Source organism: Bactrocera tryoni, chromosome 5, assembly GCF_016617805.1.
Source record: "Bactrocera tryoni isolate S06 chromosome 5, CSIRO_BtryS06_freeze2, whole genome shotgun sequence".
Taxonomy (NCBI): Eukaryota; Metazoa; Arthropoda; class Insecta; order Diptera; family Tephritidae; genus Bactrocera; species Bactrocera tryoni.
Window position 1 is genome coordinate 21127008 of NC_052503.1, and position 17978 is coordinate 21144985.

The 17978-nt window shown below is 35.6% G+C and overlaps 1 protein-coding gene across 1 annotated transcript in view; it reads left to right on the forward strand.

Moving 5' to 3' along the window:
• The window catches only part of LOC120777390, a 28587-nt gene that overhangs the window by 9515 nt on the left and 1094 nt on the right, over positions 1-17978 (forward strand). Inside the window, exons 3-9 of the mRNA XM_040108683.1 lie at positions 7330-7382; positions 9270-9412; positions 11867-11967; positions 12034-12148; positions 14890-15023; positions 15082-15369; positions 15433-17751. Coding sequence (XP_039964617.1) covers positions 7346-7382; positions 9270-9412; positions 11867-11967; positions 12034-12148; positions 14890-15023; positions 15082-15369; positions 15433-17749 — 3135 coding nt within the window. The 5' untranslated portion in view covers positions 7330-7345 and the 3' untranslated portion in view covers positions 17750-17751. The remainder of the gene's footprint in view (positions 1-7329; positions 7383-9269; positions 9413-11866; positions 11968-12033; positions 12149-14889; positions 15024-15081; positions 15370-15432; positions 17752-17978) is intronic.

Here is a 17978-nt window from a genome sequence, read left to right on the forward strand (position 1 = left end):
AGCATAAAATCTAATTTTCACTGCTAGCATGGAGAAATTTTTGCCAATGTGGCATGCATGAATGGTATGAAAAGTTGCTTAGCTCTGGCTGATTCGCTCCATGTCGATTTGGTAAGCTTAGCACCGTTGTGGAATGTCTCTCAGACACCTTTTTAGCTCCTGCTCAATTACATATATAACAGGAAATAGTTTTTCAAAAGTATAAATTCGAAAAAAGGACCACTTTCTCACTAGCTGCTTAATTTTAAGTTGTCTCAAAACATCAGTTCCACTTGATGTTCGGTTTAGAGCTTCTTTTCATCAAAACTTAAATATCTCGAAGGCAACCGCATGATTGTTTTTGGGTAAGGTTTTACGATCTAAAAATTCATGCAGGGATTGGCCCATGTTGGAAGATATCTCAAATAGTGAAATCCTATTGTTTTACGTCTTTGATCTTAGCTAAATTGCTTTGCTGGGCCTTTCAAAGCTTCTGAATTTTATTTTTTGGTGCTGATTCGAAGAACATACTACATTTATAGTAACCGTTGGCTTCAGCAATAAGTTATACCAACATTTGTAGCAATAAAGTTCCATAAACGTTTATCTTTTTTTTTGTAAATTTCAAGAAATGTACATACTACAAAAATGTTCCATCGCCGTATTCATACTATTTTCCCTGCTCGAAATCGCATTTCTGAACACCTTTTTCCGCAAACAAAGTTAAAATGGGTGAACTAAATTGTGAAGTATTACCCAACAATATCAATTTAGGCAACGAAAATAGATTACATAACAGCGTTGTAAAGTATACAACTTCAACGGCTTACCACCCGTCGCTGTAAACATAATGCGCCCATTACACAGCAGAAATTTGATAAACACAATTATATCACAAATTTGTATGTACTACATTGATTAAAAGCAACAACAATTAATTACATAATCATAACAATATCTTGAACTGACGATGCAAATGTCACACTCATTGAGCGAGCATCTTTTAACTGGTCACAGTAGTGGACAATTATTAATAACGGTAACTCCAAAGAAGAAAAGCTCATTTTCCCACTTGCACATGAACCGTTACCCAGTTTTATTAGCTACAAAACAATACTTTCTTTTCTTATGATTTGTAATCTGCATAAATTACGAGTAAATCTGTATGTAATAAATCAAAAGCAATTAGAAATGTGTTCGTAATTGTAAAGTGAATGTGTAAAATATTGCCATTGTAGGTGCGCACTGCACTACCTTTTGCTGCAGAATGAAGTGAAAAACTCACAAATATGCTATTTGTTGCTTATACATATCTACATACAATAATTTACATGTATTTAGTTGTAAATTTGAGACTACCGCCTTAGCCACCTAAACAGTAGTGTATTTAGTTTTTACAACTTTGCATTTGTTGCGCTTGATTTAGCAGACTTGATGCGGAAAAGACAAAGACATATTTAGTTGGCAACACTTGAGTAAATTTTCTCAATTTTTTACTATAAGAAAATATTACGTAAACGATATTGAAATGTGCAATAACTTTTGTTTTTAGTTGTTCTTATAGAAACCTGTATTTAACATACATATATATGTATGGGTGTTGCGATACAGATGAGTATTTATTTCCCTTCAGTCATTCGCAAATACCCTTTGCGGTGTCATAACAACTTTACTAGTTTAATACTTTTCTGTAGAATGAGTTTTTTTAATAAAATGTAATTATAATCAATTCTGGAGAAGGGTTCTAATAATTAAATTAGTTGTGACAAATGTTTAATAAACAATAATTTCACGCATCTTCTAATATTAAGAGGCACATCTAGTGAAGAATAGAAAAAATCTGTTTTTTCATATTTCGGCAGGTTACACCTTTAGAAATAACATACTAAAACTTTAAATACCTTATATAAAGGTTAATCCATTTTGAGGTTCCCTACTATTTCAAAGAAAGAACATAGAAACTCAAAATGTATTGGGAAATTTTTATTATAATTCGAAAGAAAATTTTTTTGCGTTTACTTTTTGAAGATTATTATCTCTTTCAAACTCGTTCGAACATTTCGACTGGTAACTGGTGAATGACATGCATGAAGTTTTGCTCTAAGACCTGAAACACAGCGGGTTTGTCCGCATTGATTTTAGACTTTACATATTCCCACAGGAAAAAGTTTAACGGTGTGATATCACTCAATCTTGGTGGCTAATTGACCGGCCCAAAACGTGAAATTATCTGCTCACCCAAGTGTTCTCTCAATAAATATATTGATTGATGTGATGTGTGGGAAGTGGCGCCATCTTGTTGAAACCAAATGTCGCGAGATCACGAGCTTCAATTTCAGGCATAAAATAGTCCGTGATCATGGTGCGATAACGGTCGCCATTGACGATTACGTTCACACCGGCATCACTATTGAAGAAATATGGACGATCCCACAAACTGGATGAAATAGCAGCTTTTGAATCTTTTGCTGAACAAAATTTGGCTCGAAAACGTCGGATATTCTTGTAACTGCCAAAAAGCGCAAAGAGCGAAGCGATGTCGCTTAGGAAGGTCGAGCTCTTCATTTCTTGCACAAGCTGTATTTTGTGCGCTTTCAATTTAAGATCTCGACATAAAATGTGCCAAGTCTCTCCATACGTCAGTCCGAGTTGCTGAGAACGACGTCGAGTCGACTCCCCACGGCCTTCGTATACACTCTCAGCTACGGCTGCTATATTTTCTTCACTGCGTGCTGGACGTAAACTACAAGTATTTTATTGAAAATTATCCAATAATGAATGATGGGTCTCAAGGTGGGTTATGATGTAGCGAATAGTACGCTCTGTCGGTCGATTATGTCGACTATAAGTTGACCGAAGTGCGTGAAATACATTCTTTACATAACGTGAAACTTAGTAATAAAGTTGAGCGATTTGTAAACGTTGTTCCGGCGTAAGTCTTTCCACGATGAAATACCAAACAATATTCGACAAAAATAACATGACAGCTTGACACGATTCACGCGAGATTTGTCAAAAAAAAGGCTATTGAAAAAATTATCTCTACTTGGATGGTCCGTTACATATATGTATATATTTTGTAAAGTCTCCGACTTCTGGGTATTACAAACTTCGTGGTAAACTTAATGTACCCTGTTCAGAGTATAATTATAGTTTTAAGTCGCATTTAAGCTTTTCGCCAACCAAAGAAAGGCGCTTATAACTTATATAAAGACGAACCACATAAATCATTTTTCAATTTGCATATAAAGTCATAAAAAATATAACCAAAATCTAATTTCCTTAAAAAATTAACATTTTACATACATATATTTTCACACTAAAATTTTCAAGTCTGTGGACGAATAAATTGAACGGTAGTTCAAAACATTACCGGTACACACTTGGTTGATTTTCCTTGAGGGCACCTCAAGCGCTGAAAATCCAAGTATTTCCGGTAGCCAAACAGACATCGTTTTTACACTTCCAACAACTTGTGGTGGGCTAATGAGCACCTACAAGCGTCTGCGAACAATCACAAGATGCCGGCACTGCGCCATAAACTACCAAACACACATACGTACACAAACAAAAACAACAAAAGCTGCACTTAAAATAAGCTACATTTAAATAAGTGCTTATAAATACCTAGAGTCGTATATTTTCGACTCTTTAACGAGCTGACAACCTGATGTGTTGGCTAGATGGCTACCTGGCTAGATGGGAAGATGGCTGGCTGACGGCAGACATCAGTCAACAACTTAAACTCATAAATTTTCCAACTTGCCCAAAGCGATTCAGCACTTTTGAATGTCGGTTGACAGTTGAAAGAAGCTTCCAGCAAATACAGATTAATTTACAAGCGTACAATCACAAACAAAAATACAGATAAAAATTTATTATTACTATTTTCTTTTTATATGCAACAAAGTGTACGAAGTGCAGAGCTCGTAGTCATAAAGTCGAATTTCTGAAAGTACCACAGCAAGAACGTGCACGTACACATTCTGCAGCAAAGCGTTTATATTTGTAAATCAATATGTATGTATGTATGTATGTAGGCAAATGAGCGCGTGCATACACTTGTTGCTTTGGCGCACCCTGTCACGTATGTAGAAATGTAAGTATGTATGTATGTATGCATGTGGGCGTATGTCAGTTTAAGTAGTATGACGTTAAACGGCAATTGAAAGAGCTGGTGGCTGGTGTCTTATGGCAAACATGTGTCACGAATAATAATGATTCAAATAAAAAACGATAGGAAAAGGTAAATGCAGCAAAAGAAGCGTCGCCACGTCCAACTGGCGGCCTGTATGCATAAAAACATTTCCAATAAGGAAGACGCTGTTGTAGCAGAAGAATTGCGAATTAAAGACAAAAGCACATACATACCGACATACACACATACTTATACACCCACGGTACCCCGTTACTTGTTTCGAGGTTGCTGCTCGTATCTGTCCCTTTTGGGGATCATTGACACGGTACTATCACACAGTGTTTGTTGTTCTTCTTGCTTTTTTACTCAAAACAAATCGAATACTTTTATGGAATCAATAAACGCAAATTTTCAATCGATTATTTGTTATTAACACGCGCATTGAACGCAACACGTAGAAATGTATGTGCAATAATAAAAACCCAAAGTAACTGTGTTCTTGCCAAAATACCATGGATCGTGAGGATAATACAAAGATACTACACTTGTGCTTATTCGGTTATTTAAATGAAACTCACACACATTGTGACAAAAAAATACCGAGAAATTATAAATAAAAAGCAAAATATTTAATTATTCATCAATATTCAATTTGTCGCCTTCAAAGTAATCCCCAACAGATGTAATACACTTATGTTAACGATTTTTTCAGTTCTCGAAACACTTTTCAAAAGCACTTTTTGGGATGGCCTTCAGTGAATTTGGTTTCATCTCTTCGATCGACTGAAAACGGGTTTCACGGGCGGCAATTTCAATTTGGGGAACAAGAAAAAATCACACGGAGCCAAATATGGTGAATATGGTGGTTGATCGATGTTATTCAATGCGTTTTTGGTTTTATATGCGGTCACAATCGTATTCTTTTGAAAAAAATACAGCTTTATCGAGACGAGTCGAGCCAGAACACATTTCATACCCAAAATATTCACTAAAATCCTTCGAACGGACTCGCGAGAGACGTCTAGCCCTCTAGCCATCTCTCTAACCCTTGCCTGATGATTTTCAAGTACCAAAGCCTTCACTTTTTTAATATTTTCATCAGTTGAAGAAGTCGATAGTCGTCCAGAACGTGGCATGTCTTCAACGATTTCTCGACCGTCTTTGAAAGCTTTGTACCACTCGTAGGCTGTGTTTCTGATAAAACTGATTAACCATAAGCCTCTTCCAACATTTTCAATGATTACGCACATGAAATTTTGAAATATAAAATTTTAGACAAATTCTTTGTTCGATAATTTTGCCCATTGCAAAAATCGCAACGCTCTACTGAGGTGTACCGACTTAAGCAGCTGCTATAAATACACTGGTTGACAGATCGCGCGCATATTTGGCATTGTAGTTAAGGACAGTTCTACCAACTTAACAAAATAGATTTTTTGGAAATATTATTTGCCCGGGGATTTTAACTACAATTTCCGTGTTCTTTTTGTCATAATGTATGTGGGTCAAACCACGTCAAGTGGTCCATGAAAATTTCGCAAAATCACCGATTTTGAAAATTAGCAGTTCATTAGGAAGGAGCTCAAATGCATAGCTTGTGATAAACTAAATACTTCGTCAAAATTCTTTTGCTTTTTGTTAAAGTTATTGAAGGATGAAATTTAGAGCATGATAAAATTGTAAAAAATTTTCTCATAAACTACTAGACATAAATCGATGAAATTTGGTGAAGTCAAAGAAAAATGTTCGTGCTGCATTATATAAATTTTTTCACGCTTCATTTGTTTAAATAATAATATTTTACATAATTTTTTGTTAAACAATTGAAAATTTTCATGTGTTCTTCAAGCTAAAAAAACTGAAAAGTATGTGACACAACGCGGAAAATATCACCTTTAATAATCTGCAAAAAAATTTTTGTTCATTCATACCATTGCAAAGATATTGAATTTTTTATCTCTTAAAACGTAGGGAATATCCATCGTTTCGCATCCGACATCTGTGCCGCAAAAAAGCATAAGCAAGTGTTATCGATACATAATTCCGGCTGCTTTTTACGAATAACTTCGCGCAGGCGACGCATAACACTCAAATCGTATTCCTTGTTAACAGTTTGGCTGGTCGGAAGCAATTCGCTGTGCACCACATTTCGATAATCGAAGAAAACTGTCAACATTACATTGATTTTTGACCTGCTTCGGTTTTGGCTCACCTTTGCTACGATACCCGGCCAATTGATCGTCTGTTTTCGGGTCGTAATCATAGATCCAAGACTGATCGCCAATAGTAATATATTCCATGACATCCTGGCAGCAAGCATTGTTTTACAGACGTTAACACGCGAAAAATTTAGTGGTTTAAAACCAATCGCGTTTTCACTTTCCTTGGACCAAAACGATCTTTCAAAATGGTTTTCACTGATCCTTTCGATATTCTAACGATGCCAGTAAGATCTGTGACTGTTAATCACCAAATCTCATGCACCAATTCCTTTATTTTATTGACGTGTTGATCATCAGCTGATGACGGTCCTAGACGTGGGTCGTCGTCAACACGCTGTTGACCCTCTTTGAATAATTTGTACCAATTGAAACACTTACTCGTGACAAATAATTATCAACGAAGGCATTTTCCAATATTCTGAACGCTTCGGCACCAGATTCCGCACACAAATTTAATGGAACTTCTTTGTTGAATAATTTCACTCATTGTAAAAATCGCCGAAAACCTTTTATATACTTCAGAAAGACAAACGTATACTAAACACTAATGATTATTTTGATGTAACATTTTGCACAGATGTCACTGACAGTCATACGAACCGAAAAAAATATATTACGGCGAATGGGGTTTCGCGTGAAATGTAAATTAAAATGTCTCACTATTTCTTGCCCACGTAGTAAGAGGAAGTGAGAATGACTAAATTAAGGAAATTAACTTTCTAGCGTTTACCCATCGTACTGATTAATTAATAAAAATAACAAATAATTACACCCTCTAATATAAGGAACTAAAAACATGCCTCCGGACATCCACTCATGTCTTTATTGTTCCTATAAATAAACTCAATAATGTATTGAAGCAATCGAAAAATATTGATGATATATATTCACTTATTTGGCTGGAACATACGTATATATGTATATAATTATATAAAATTATACAATAAATTAAACTTGAAGAATTAATAAAATGCTTTTCACTTCTTTCAGAAACAAAACTACAGACATGAAAAAAGAACGGCGATGGCTGCTCATAACGGCGTGTAAGTACAACAATTGAAAGAAAATGCTGAGTATATAAATGATGATTTAATAATTATATTCTAATTTTTAAATATAATATTTCAATAAATGAAAGATTCTGTCTTTAAATTTGAAATGGGCAATAAAATTTTAACTAGCATTTAATTAAATAAAATAGATTTTTCATATTTTTATAAACTCTAACCTTAAAAATAACACGATTTATCCAAGTTTTAAATTAATACTTCAAATATTTGAGTTCGGTCCTCTAAAATATAAAAGCGCAGTGCAAACATTTTCATCAATTTATATTTAAAGGCGTTCTTCTCAAAACTACATTTATCAAATTTAATGAAGTGATTATTCGCAGACAAATAATCCGAACAATTTTTGCATAATTTGTATATAGTTCTTATAGTTCTGTATAGTTCTGACCTTATTATCATGGCAGGCCAACAATAACTAAAATTTTATGTAAAATTCAGCTTTTTTTAAGGCTATCATTTGGTAAATTTTTGATTTTTTCGAACAATATCTTCTAGTAAAGATGTTTTTTTAAGTTTCATCTAAGGAAAACTCAGTCAGATTCACTGCAGCAGTGTAACCCGAAAAATACAGGGTACTTTCCAAAGTAAACCGGATTTAAAAAAAAAGTAGAACAAATGGTGTTTTCGGCAAAATCAATTTATTTTATTCAAGATAGTCTCCTCCTGCTTCAATACAGCCTTTTGCACGGTCCAAAAGCACGTCGAACGAGTGTTTTAGCTCGTTGGCCGGTATGGCCGCAAGTACGCCGGTGCAAGCCTTTTGAATGGCCTCTACGTCTGCATAACGCTTTCCTTTCATGGGCAAATGCATTTTTCCGAAAAGGAAGAAAACGCACGGTGCCATATCAGGTAAATACAGAGAGTGGTTAATGGTCAAAATGTGATTTTTGGTCAAATAATCGATCACAAGTGTCGAATCGAATGTTGGATTCTGAGCAATTTTTGGTCGTCAGTCAATTTGTGTGGAACAAACCATGCACACACCTTTCGCAAGCCCAAATGTTCGGTCAAAATGCGATAAATCGATGTTTTGGAGATGTTCAATACCATTTCCATGAATTTCGGCTGATTTTTGATGAATTCACGCACAGTTCCAACGGAATTTCCGGTGATCACGAATTTTGATTGACCCACATGTTGATCGTCATTTATGTCCTCACGACCACTTTGAAAATTTTGAAACTACTCGTGCACTCTGCTACGGGATAGACAATCGTCGCCATAAACTTGTTTCATCAATTGAAACGTTTCGGTAAAAGTTTTACCAATTTTAAAACAAAATTTAATGTTGGCTCTTTGTTCGAAGCTCATTTTCGCACCGATAACACAAACATACAGACACTTAAAATGCAATAACTTCACTTCCAATGGATTAAATGTCATGAAATTCTCACTGGACAATCGATAAAGATAGCAGATGCTAACGCACCAGTCGACATATAGATGGCGCACCAGGTGGCGCTAGATTCATTAAGTTTACTTTGGAACGCACCTTGTACTTATTTTTTTCGTGAAAAATTTTACTGTGTATTCATAAAATATTCACTAAATATTTGAAGCAATTGATACAGTAGTTTTTTATCTCCAAAAATCGTGTCACTTCGCTATTCGAGGTATGTGTTCAGTACTGAGTCGTTTTTATAGAACTGAATAATACAGACTTAAACAGATCCTGCTAGATTTGAAGATCTGTTGAAGCTCTCACTGAATCTGTATCTTATGATTTTTAATCTTTCAAACATGAAGATTTAGTAGGAGCAGACGGGAGTTCTACTAGTGTTTAAGCTTTTCTTCTTTAAACTAAACTTTGTTTTGTTATTTTTTATAAACTTTTGCATTGCAAATTAATTTTATTTCCAGCTCTGTTAATGCTAGTGACAGACATAGCAGCAGTGGCGCCTTTTAAAAAAGTTTCTATTGCCACAACAACTGCCTCGACGACGTCAAAAACAACAACAACAACAGCCAGCTCTACAAATGAAGCGCCGAGCAGTGAAGCCACAGTAAATGTTTACTTAAATTATGATTGCTAAATATTTTTACCTAATAGTAATAAAAATAATAATAATTAACAAATTTATGCATATTTATAAAACATATTACCATATTCTATTAATATTAATACTTTTAACAAGTTTGTTAAGTATCGATTTCTCCCTATTTTATTTCAGTAGATAGTATTATTACTTGAAAATATTAACTTGATTATTTTCCCACAAATACCCAACTATGTACTTTTGATTAAAAAGTCATATTTGATTGATTGACCTTGCAAAATATTACTATTTAATATATATGTACATATATGGAGGTGTGTATGTACATAAAACTAGATATGCTCGTGTTTTGTATGTACGTTATAAGAATATCTCAGTACGCCTTGAAATTTAATTGACTTTCATATTTCTATACTCCTATATACATACATACTGCTTCTGTTCAGTTTTTGTTTTGTGTGCCGATTTCTTCATTCTCCTTTTAAGCCCATCAGCTAATATGGAATTCTACGTTCCTTTCTTCACTTAGGTGGCGAAAGTTTTTACTTTTTTCACTTTTAAACATAAACATTCTTTTAAATGCCGCTGATATGTATTTGAAATGAGTAATACTTCGAACAGTGGCTTACACTCACTTATAAAAATGTTGGAGATCCCTTAAGTTTCTAGAAGAATATAGATAAAACGAGAATATTCCAAAACAAGAAAAAGAGAACTTAAACAATGCAATTTAAGCATTTTTTTGTATCTTTAATTATGAAGAATATTATGCCTTGCACGAATAATTTAGAAGGTGCAGTGAAAATTTCAACCAATTCGGAGAAATTTGCTAAGTGACTGTAGACAGACTTTAAAAGAAAACTAATATCACATCGCCCCTAGTATTTCTTCCAATAAAAATATATACATCGTTTTCACTTTTAAACTTTACATTAAACAAAATATCTCATAAATTTCACTGTTGGCGATAGTCGTTTCCAGGAAGAAGATTCTGAAGAGTGCTGAGTTTAAGCATCAAACAATTTCTATTGGTCTACTTTTGTAGTGTTTTTTTTTCGTTATAATAAAAAATCTAAAAAACCCTAAATATATTTTATTCTGGCCCAAGTTTGTGGCTTAAGTCTTTTGTAATCGGCAAGCAGTATAAATATCAACTGACAAGTTCTATACATTTCTTATGTTAGATGAAACCAGGCCTAAAAATGATGCATTAAAAAATTAGTTGAATTAACATTTAAATTTATTTATGTTCATTTTGCAATCATGAAGTTTTTAATTAAAAATAATTTTCGAAATTTTTATTACCAAATACCGAGTTGAAAACATAAAAATAAACTCTTAAATCCAAATACTGGATTGAAAAATAAAAAAACTATTCACGTTTATAATTAAAAATTAAAATAAATGTGAATTTTATATTTTTTCGTGCTTGCGTTCTTCATTTTCTACAATTTTGAACTAGAACTAGAGGCTCGCATAAAGCCAACATCTTCAATACTCTGCAGTGGTTGACGCACTTTCACATTCAATCATACCAAACAATTTGGATTAAAAATTAGTAATTTAAAATTATTAAATAAATAAGAAAATTAAAAATTTAATTCAAAGTGAAAATTAAAAATTTAATTTTAAATTTAAAATTAAAAAAATTAATTAATTAAAATTAAAAACTTAATTTTTATTATTAAAATTAAAATTAAAAAGTTAATTAAAATTTTAAAATTTTAAATTTAATTAGTTAAACTTAAATTTATGTTAAAAGCAATTTTAAAACTAAAAGGTAATATCAATTATTATCATTAAAAAAAACATGGCTTAAGCCAGGGTTGCACATTTTTTAATTAAAATATTTGGAATAAAAAAATTTAATTTTAAATTTAAAACCAAAAGGTCGATAATATCAATTATAATCATTAAAAAAATTTTGGAACAAATAAAATTAATTTTAAATTTAAAATTAATCAAAAAAATTAATTATTTAAAATTAAAAAAAAATTAAAAACTTAATTTTTATTATTTAAAAAATTTTTAAATTTTATTATTAAAAAAAACAAAATTAAATTTAAAATTTTTAAATTTAAAATAATTTAAAAAATTAATTAAACATTTTTAAATCTGAAATTTTAAAATTTTTTTGTTAATTTTAATTTTAATAATAAAAAATAAATTTTTTAATTTTTTATACCTTAATTAATTTAATTTTTATTCCAAAATTTTTTAATTAAAAAACTTACAACCCTGGCTCAAATCATGTTTTTTTTAAATAATAATAATTGATGTTACCTTTTAATTTTAAAATTGTTTTTAACATAATTTTAAGTTTAACTCGACTTTGCATCTTAGCTATTTGTCTTTTTTACTAAGGTAGACGTTTAGATTATTCGTTTCTTATTAAGATTATTTTTATTTTTAAGCACTATAAAATATCTATTTTTACTTAGCTTTTAATTTAAATTTCAGTCTGATACTTCGGCGTCGGGTCCAACGAAAAACTCCAAGCTAACTGGCATACCACAAATCGATTATATCTGGGATCCAAATTTACCACGCGAATTGCGTGGGTAAGTTTCGCACGCATTGATATTTCTACTAAGTTCAATAACATTTTCTGTATACTAAATTCACAGTTACAATCTGTCGAGCTATCCATTCTTCTCCACTGTGCCGCCAGAGGACGATATTCACTTCAAATGCGATGGTCTGCATGACGGATTCTACGCTTCCATTGAACATAAGTGTCAGGTAAGCTCAACGATATTGCACAGCATAATTGTAAGTAATTTACAACTGTCTGTATGTATGTGTGTGAAAGATATTTATACAACTATGTATGGAAAAGTTATCAAATGAGGGATTGCTGATGACCTTGACCCATTAACTTTTACTTGTTTAACATTTATATATACATATGAGTATGTTTTGCTGAAAAATATTGATATCAAACAACGAAAGCATTGACATTAAACTTTAATTCATTGAGGTAATGACCAAATCTCTTTTAATTTTCATCAACACAGTAATTTCATTGCCTAATAAGCCGGCAAGCTCCAGGCAAAAAAGTATCAATTTCATTTAAAATCGAAATTATCTCCAACTGAAAACAGTATGACTGTGGCGCTTAACAGTGTTGGTTTGCTGAAATCGCACTTGGGAATGTGTATTAATTTCACGCGTGATTTTGAAAATTTCTCGAACTTACCACCAGCGCGCTGGCGCTTAAGCAATAAAGCTAACACAAGTCTGTGCAAATATATCAGTCTATACTTAACTGTTGTTATGTGTTCACATAAACTTAGTAAATAATAAAAGTACAAATTTGTCTGCTGTCGTTTCGGCAGTTGCTAACCCGCTACTGACTATGTCCGAAACAAGCTAGCGTGTTGATCTTGACCTCAAAATTTGTGTATATGTTCACACTGTTTTTTTTTAGTTTGCTACCTTTCATGCTTGATTGTTGTTTTTAATTAGGTATTTTGCTAATCCGAATATATTTCATTTTTAATAATAACAACGACAGGTTGTCCATTTTTTCCTGATTTTAACACTGAACTTGCAATATCTTATCAAATTTGAGTCAGACTATGCAGAGTTTTCACCTTGGCATTATCATTATATAATATTATTTTCGAATTCACTGATTTTTGGTCAATAATAATTAGAAACCGAATTCGATTCGCCACTTCTTTGCTCCCTTTAATTGAGCTCTGCTCTCTTGTCCAAAAAATGTCTATAAGGAAGGAAAGTAATCAAATAGATATAAGAGTGTGAGTGGATACCTTGTATACTACTATACCGCTATACATGTCTCTCCTCACTTTTTGATTTATACCAGTTACTTGATCTTTTGGTCAGTCTCTGTTATTGGCTTTTAATTTCTTTTACAAATCGATTTATGCACAGGTTCTCCGAAAAGTGAGCAGAAAAAAGGAAACACAGAGAGCCGAATCCATTAAATAGTTATCGATTAACTATTTTGCGTTCGGCTGCACCCCCCCGTGACGTTAGCCCGCCATTGAAAAATACATAGACGAATTTTTTATATTTACAAAACTAATATTTTTGGGTTTTTAAGATTCAAAAACTCACCAAACAATATGTTTTCGTAGACCATTATTTGGATTTCTAATAGATTGAAGGGAATTTTATAATTCCACTTTCATAGAAATCCGATCCGTATTAGTCACTTGCTGCCAGATCCGGATGCATTAGAATCTCCCAACAAAGCTATGGGAGGATCTGGCGAGTCACGATCGATGTGTATTCCTAACGGTGTCATGATGGAACACATTTTCTCTCAAAATAATCGAAGTTGGTCGCTCTGGCAATTCCACCAAATTCGTAGCGAAGTTTTCTTGACTATCAATTTTGGCTTGGCCACCGTTTGCGACAGCTCTCCGCGATTCGACCATGACCGTTTTCGCACTTATTTTTCATCACCAGCAACCATCTGCTTTCTTCTTGTTTATTGGCGTAGATACCGCTTACGCGGTCATAGCGGAGTTGACAACAGCGCTCCAGTCGCTATTCTTTTTCACTGTTTAGCGCCAATTGCATATTCCAAAGGTAGCCTGGTCCTTCTGCACTTGGTCTTTCCTACGGAGTGGAGGTCTTCCTTCACGTCGAATACTCTCAGAGCCGGAGTGTTTTCATCCACTCGGTCGACGTGACCCAGCCAGCCTAGCCGCTGTCTCTTAATTCGCTGAATTATGTCAATGTCGTCGTATGTCTCGTACAGCTCATTGTTCCATCGAATCACAGAACCTTTCTCTTGAAAAATCGTAACGTCGACTCATCAGATCTTGTCATCGTCTATGCCTCTGCTCCATATAGTAGGACGGGGATGATGAGTGCCTTATAGAGTTTGGTTTTTGTTTGTCGAGAGAGGACTCTATTTCTTAATAACCTATTCAGTCCGAAGTAGCACCTGTCAGCAAGAGTTATTCTGCCTTAGGTTTCAAGGCTGACATTGTTGTTGGTCTTAATACTGGTTCTAAGATAGACGAAATTACCTACGACTTCGAAGTTATGACTGTCAACACTGGAAGCCAGCAATAGATTAAAGAACTCACACGATAGGGAGTCTTCTTGTCTCAACCTCGCTTGGTATCGAACAGCTCGGAGAGGTCCTTCCTGATCCTTACGGAGCTTTTGGTGTTGCTCAACGTCAGCTTACACATCCGTATTAGTTTTGGGGGGTTACCAAATGCAGACATAGTGACAGTCTCTTTTCATGGTGACTTTTGATTTTAAAGAGAGACATTTTCTTTAGAAATAGATAAATGTTGTTGCTCTGTTCACTTGTACTTATCCTTAACGCGAGCTCTAACAATACTGACTCAAGCAATCACAAAACCGACTGAATTTTTTTAATACAAAACCTTATCTTTCTAACTTTTTCTCAAAAATTTATGGATACCTTTGTTCTGTATATAGCAATCAGATCTATATGTCTATATTCCTCTAACGCGTTTCTTCTATTCCAGGTATATCACCACTGTGTTTATGGTATCAGACATGATTTTCTCTGCGCCAATTTTACAGCGTTCGATCAGCGAACCTTTATTTGTCACTTTGTGTCTGATGTCGATTGTGAAGGTTCGAAGAATTATTGGAATAGGTATCTAAATAAACTCTAAATAAGTTATATATCTATAATAGCTGTCATTTCATCACAGAAATGATGATCTCTACATGGCAACAACGCCGAAAACGACGACAACAAGCAGTACGGAGGCGCCACCGCCAACACCACGTAGACGACTGGTAAGACCTTTGCGGCCGTTAAGACGTCCGGTGAATCGTCGACCGGTGGATGATTATTACTATGATGAGGAGGAAGAACCGGCGGCAGTGTATGAAGATGATTATTATGAGGAACGTTTGAATCGTCGACGCAAGCCACGACCACGCCAGCGGAAACCAGTGGCAGATTATGAAGACGACTACAGCGACGATAAACCAAGGTAAGAAGTGTATAATTTAATTGTTGAACACATGCCGTAATCGAGCTTTTTCACTCTCTGAAGGCGTCATAATTCGCGGGATCGTTTTCGGGATGAAGAGGAATTAGAAGAGGATTACGATACTGATCGTCGCAAATATGATAGACCCAATACACGAAACAAAGCGTCAGATCGACGAAAGATTGTTGGTCGTAAGTCTACGACAGTCGGCGGTCGTTTAGGTGGCGACGAGCGCCGCAGTTTAAGTGACGACCGTGCGCAGTCGGGAAGGAAGGATAAATCGCGCATTACGCCATCAGCAGATCCAGTTGATGCGGTAGATCCACCACCGCGTCGTTTAAATGGACGACGTAGAAGTAATGAGAAGCGCACATCGGCAACAAACGGCGATGACTTGGATGATTTCGAAAAGCGACCAGCCAATGCACCCGATCAGGAGGAGGCTGCCGAAGAAGAAGCGCCACCTAAAGTAAAAACGACACCCAAGCCATTGGAAGAATTTATCACACCGAAGGCGAGTAGTAGTTCTGTTTATGCACGACCAAGAGCGCCTCCACGCATAGCGCGTCCTGTGCCGTTGAATGAGAAGAAAAAGTTCCAATATCCTATACAGAAAACTGGAACGACACCCAGTCCCGAAGCTACACATCCAAGCGAAGATGACTACTATGAGGACGAAGTCTACGACGATGTACGTCCACAACGTGTTCCACCACGTAGACGCGTTGTAAACAGCAAATTAGATGAAGAGGTAGAATCACCCACTTCGAAGAGACGTAATCACAATGATACACCTTTAATAAAGAAGCCTTCACGTACAACGATTCGTCGACCTACAACAGAGAAAAAACACGTTTCCACTGCAGATGAAGAATACTATGAGAGTGCCGTTGGCGCATCTGATGAACCTGTCGACAGTCATACTACCAGCCGGAAACGTCCTTATAGCACGAGAAATCGCAGTTCTTTTGGACCCGCCGTTGGTCGTGGTGCTGAAGATGTCGACTTTGTCGACGATGACTACGAAGAGCGACCACTGCGGCCGGCGCATCGTTTAAGACCAAAGGCAGCCGCACGCAAAGGTACTAAAAAACCGCGACGTCCTATCGAAGAAGAAGATGTTTATGAGGACGAACCTGAACCTGAACCACAGCAACGTAATCGTGTAAGTGTAAATCGCGCTCGTGTTGGTAGTAATGCACGTTTGCGGCAATCAACAACAAGTACGACAACAGCGGCACCAATCGAAGATGCCGCATCTGATGGTGAATTGGAAGAGGAGGAGGAGGACGAACCATCAGCACCTGCTACATTGAGCAAAGGTTCCGGTTACTCACCCTCGGGACGCACTGCAACGGTACGTGTTGTTAAGCGTCCATTTTTACCATCGCGCGGTGGTAGTCCATACCTGCCACGTGGCCTACAACCAGTTGGTGTGGCTCTGAAGCCACTCAGCTCGCACACAACGGACACTAGCCCCATCGATATGGGTTCTACAATATCGGGTGTGCGTCTACTCGAACATGGTGCACCGATATTGCGAGACTCGGGTAGTGCTTCAGGGTCCACGCTAAGTAATTCTCACTTATATGACTCAAACGGATACGAACGCGAACGCGAACGGGAACGGGAACGTGAACGAGAACGAGATAGAGAGCTCCATATAGCGCAAACTCATCGCACCACATTGCCACCGCGTAGCGCATTGCCGGCATCACAGGCGCGACCAGAGCCTCAACCTAAAATCACATTAGATGAGCTCTACGAAACCGACTATGACGTCACGTTGAATGACGCACTCAATCCGACGCTTAAACCGCTTTCGCCGCATCACAGCAATCATCCGACGATTCACAATGGCGCTTTTGAGCATGCATACGCATCGGAGACGGGCGTCGGTACATTTGTCAATAACAATAAATCACCCACACTCTATCACAATAACAATAACAATAATCAATATCAGCAACCACCACCACCACAACAACAACAACAATACCAACAACATAAACATCAACAACTAAATGGTTATCAAACTAAATCACAAATCACTCCATCGCTTAGTCAACCACCACAAACCCATTTCGAACCACAAACAAATTCCAAATCATTACAAACTCAGATTCATCATCAGACCGAACATTTGCATGCACAACAACAACAACAGCAACAACAAACTAGACAACAATTACCACAACAACAACAACAACATCAAAGTGCCTATAACGACTACAATAGTGACGATTCGTATTTCTCATCAACAGATATCCGAAGGCGCGCGGTCATTGCAGCGCCACAGCCGTATTCCTCCAGCCGAACGGACTACAGAGGCGTCGGCATGAGAATAGCCCAACATTTCTATGATGATTTGGAATACTAAAGGTTAGCAACAAGCGCAATTATGTATTCATCATGGCCAATTTATCCATAATCACATACATAAATGCTATGTACCTATCCTTAATGCATACGAAGCATACATGTTTGCATACATGCGTATGTATGTATGTGTTTTTGTATGTACATATATGTATAAGTAATGTATGTCTTCAGAGCATTCATAAGAATTGCAAATCATTTTGCATGCTTTCAAAAATTATTTATTCAGT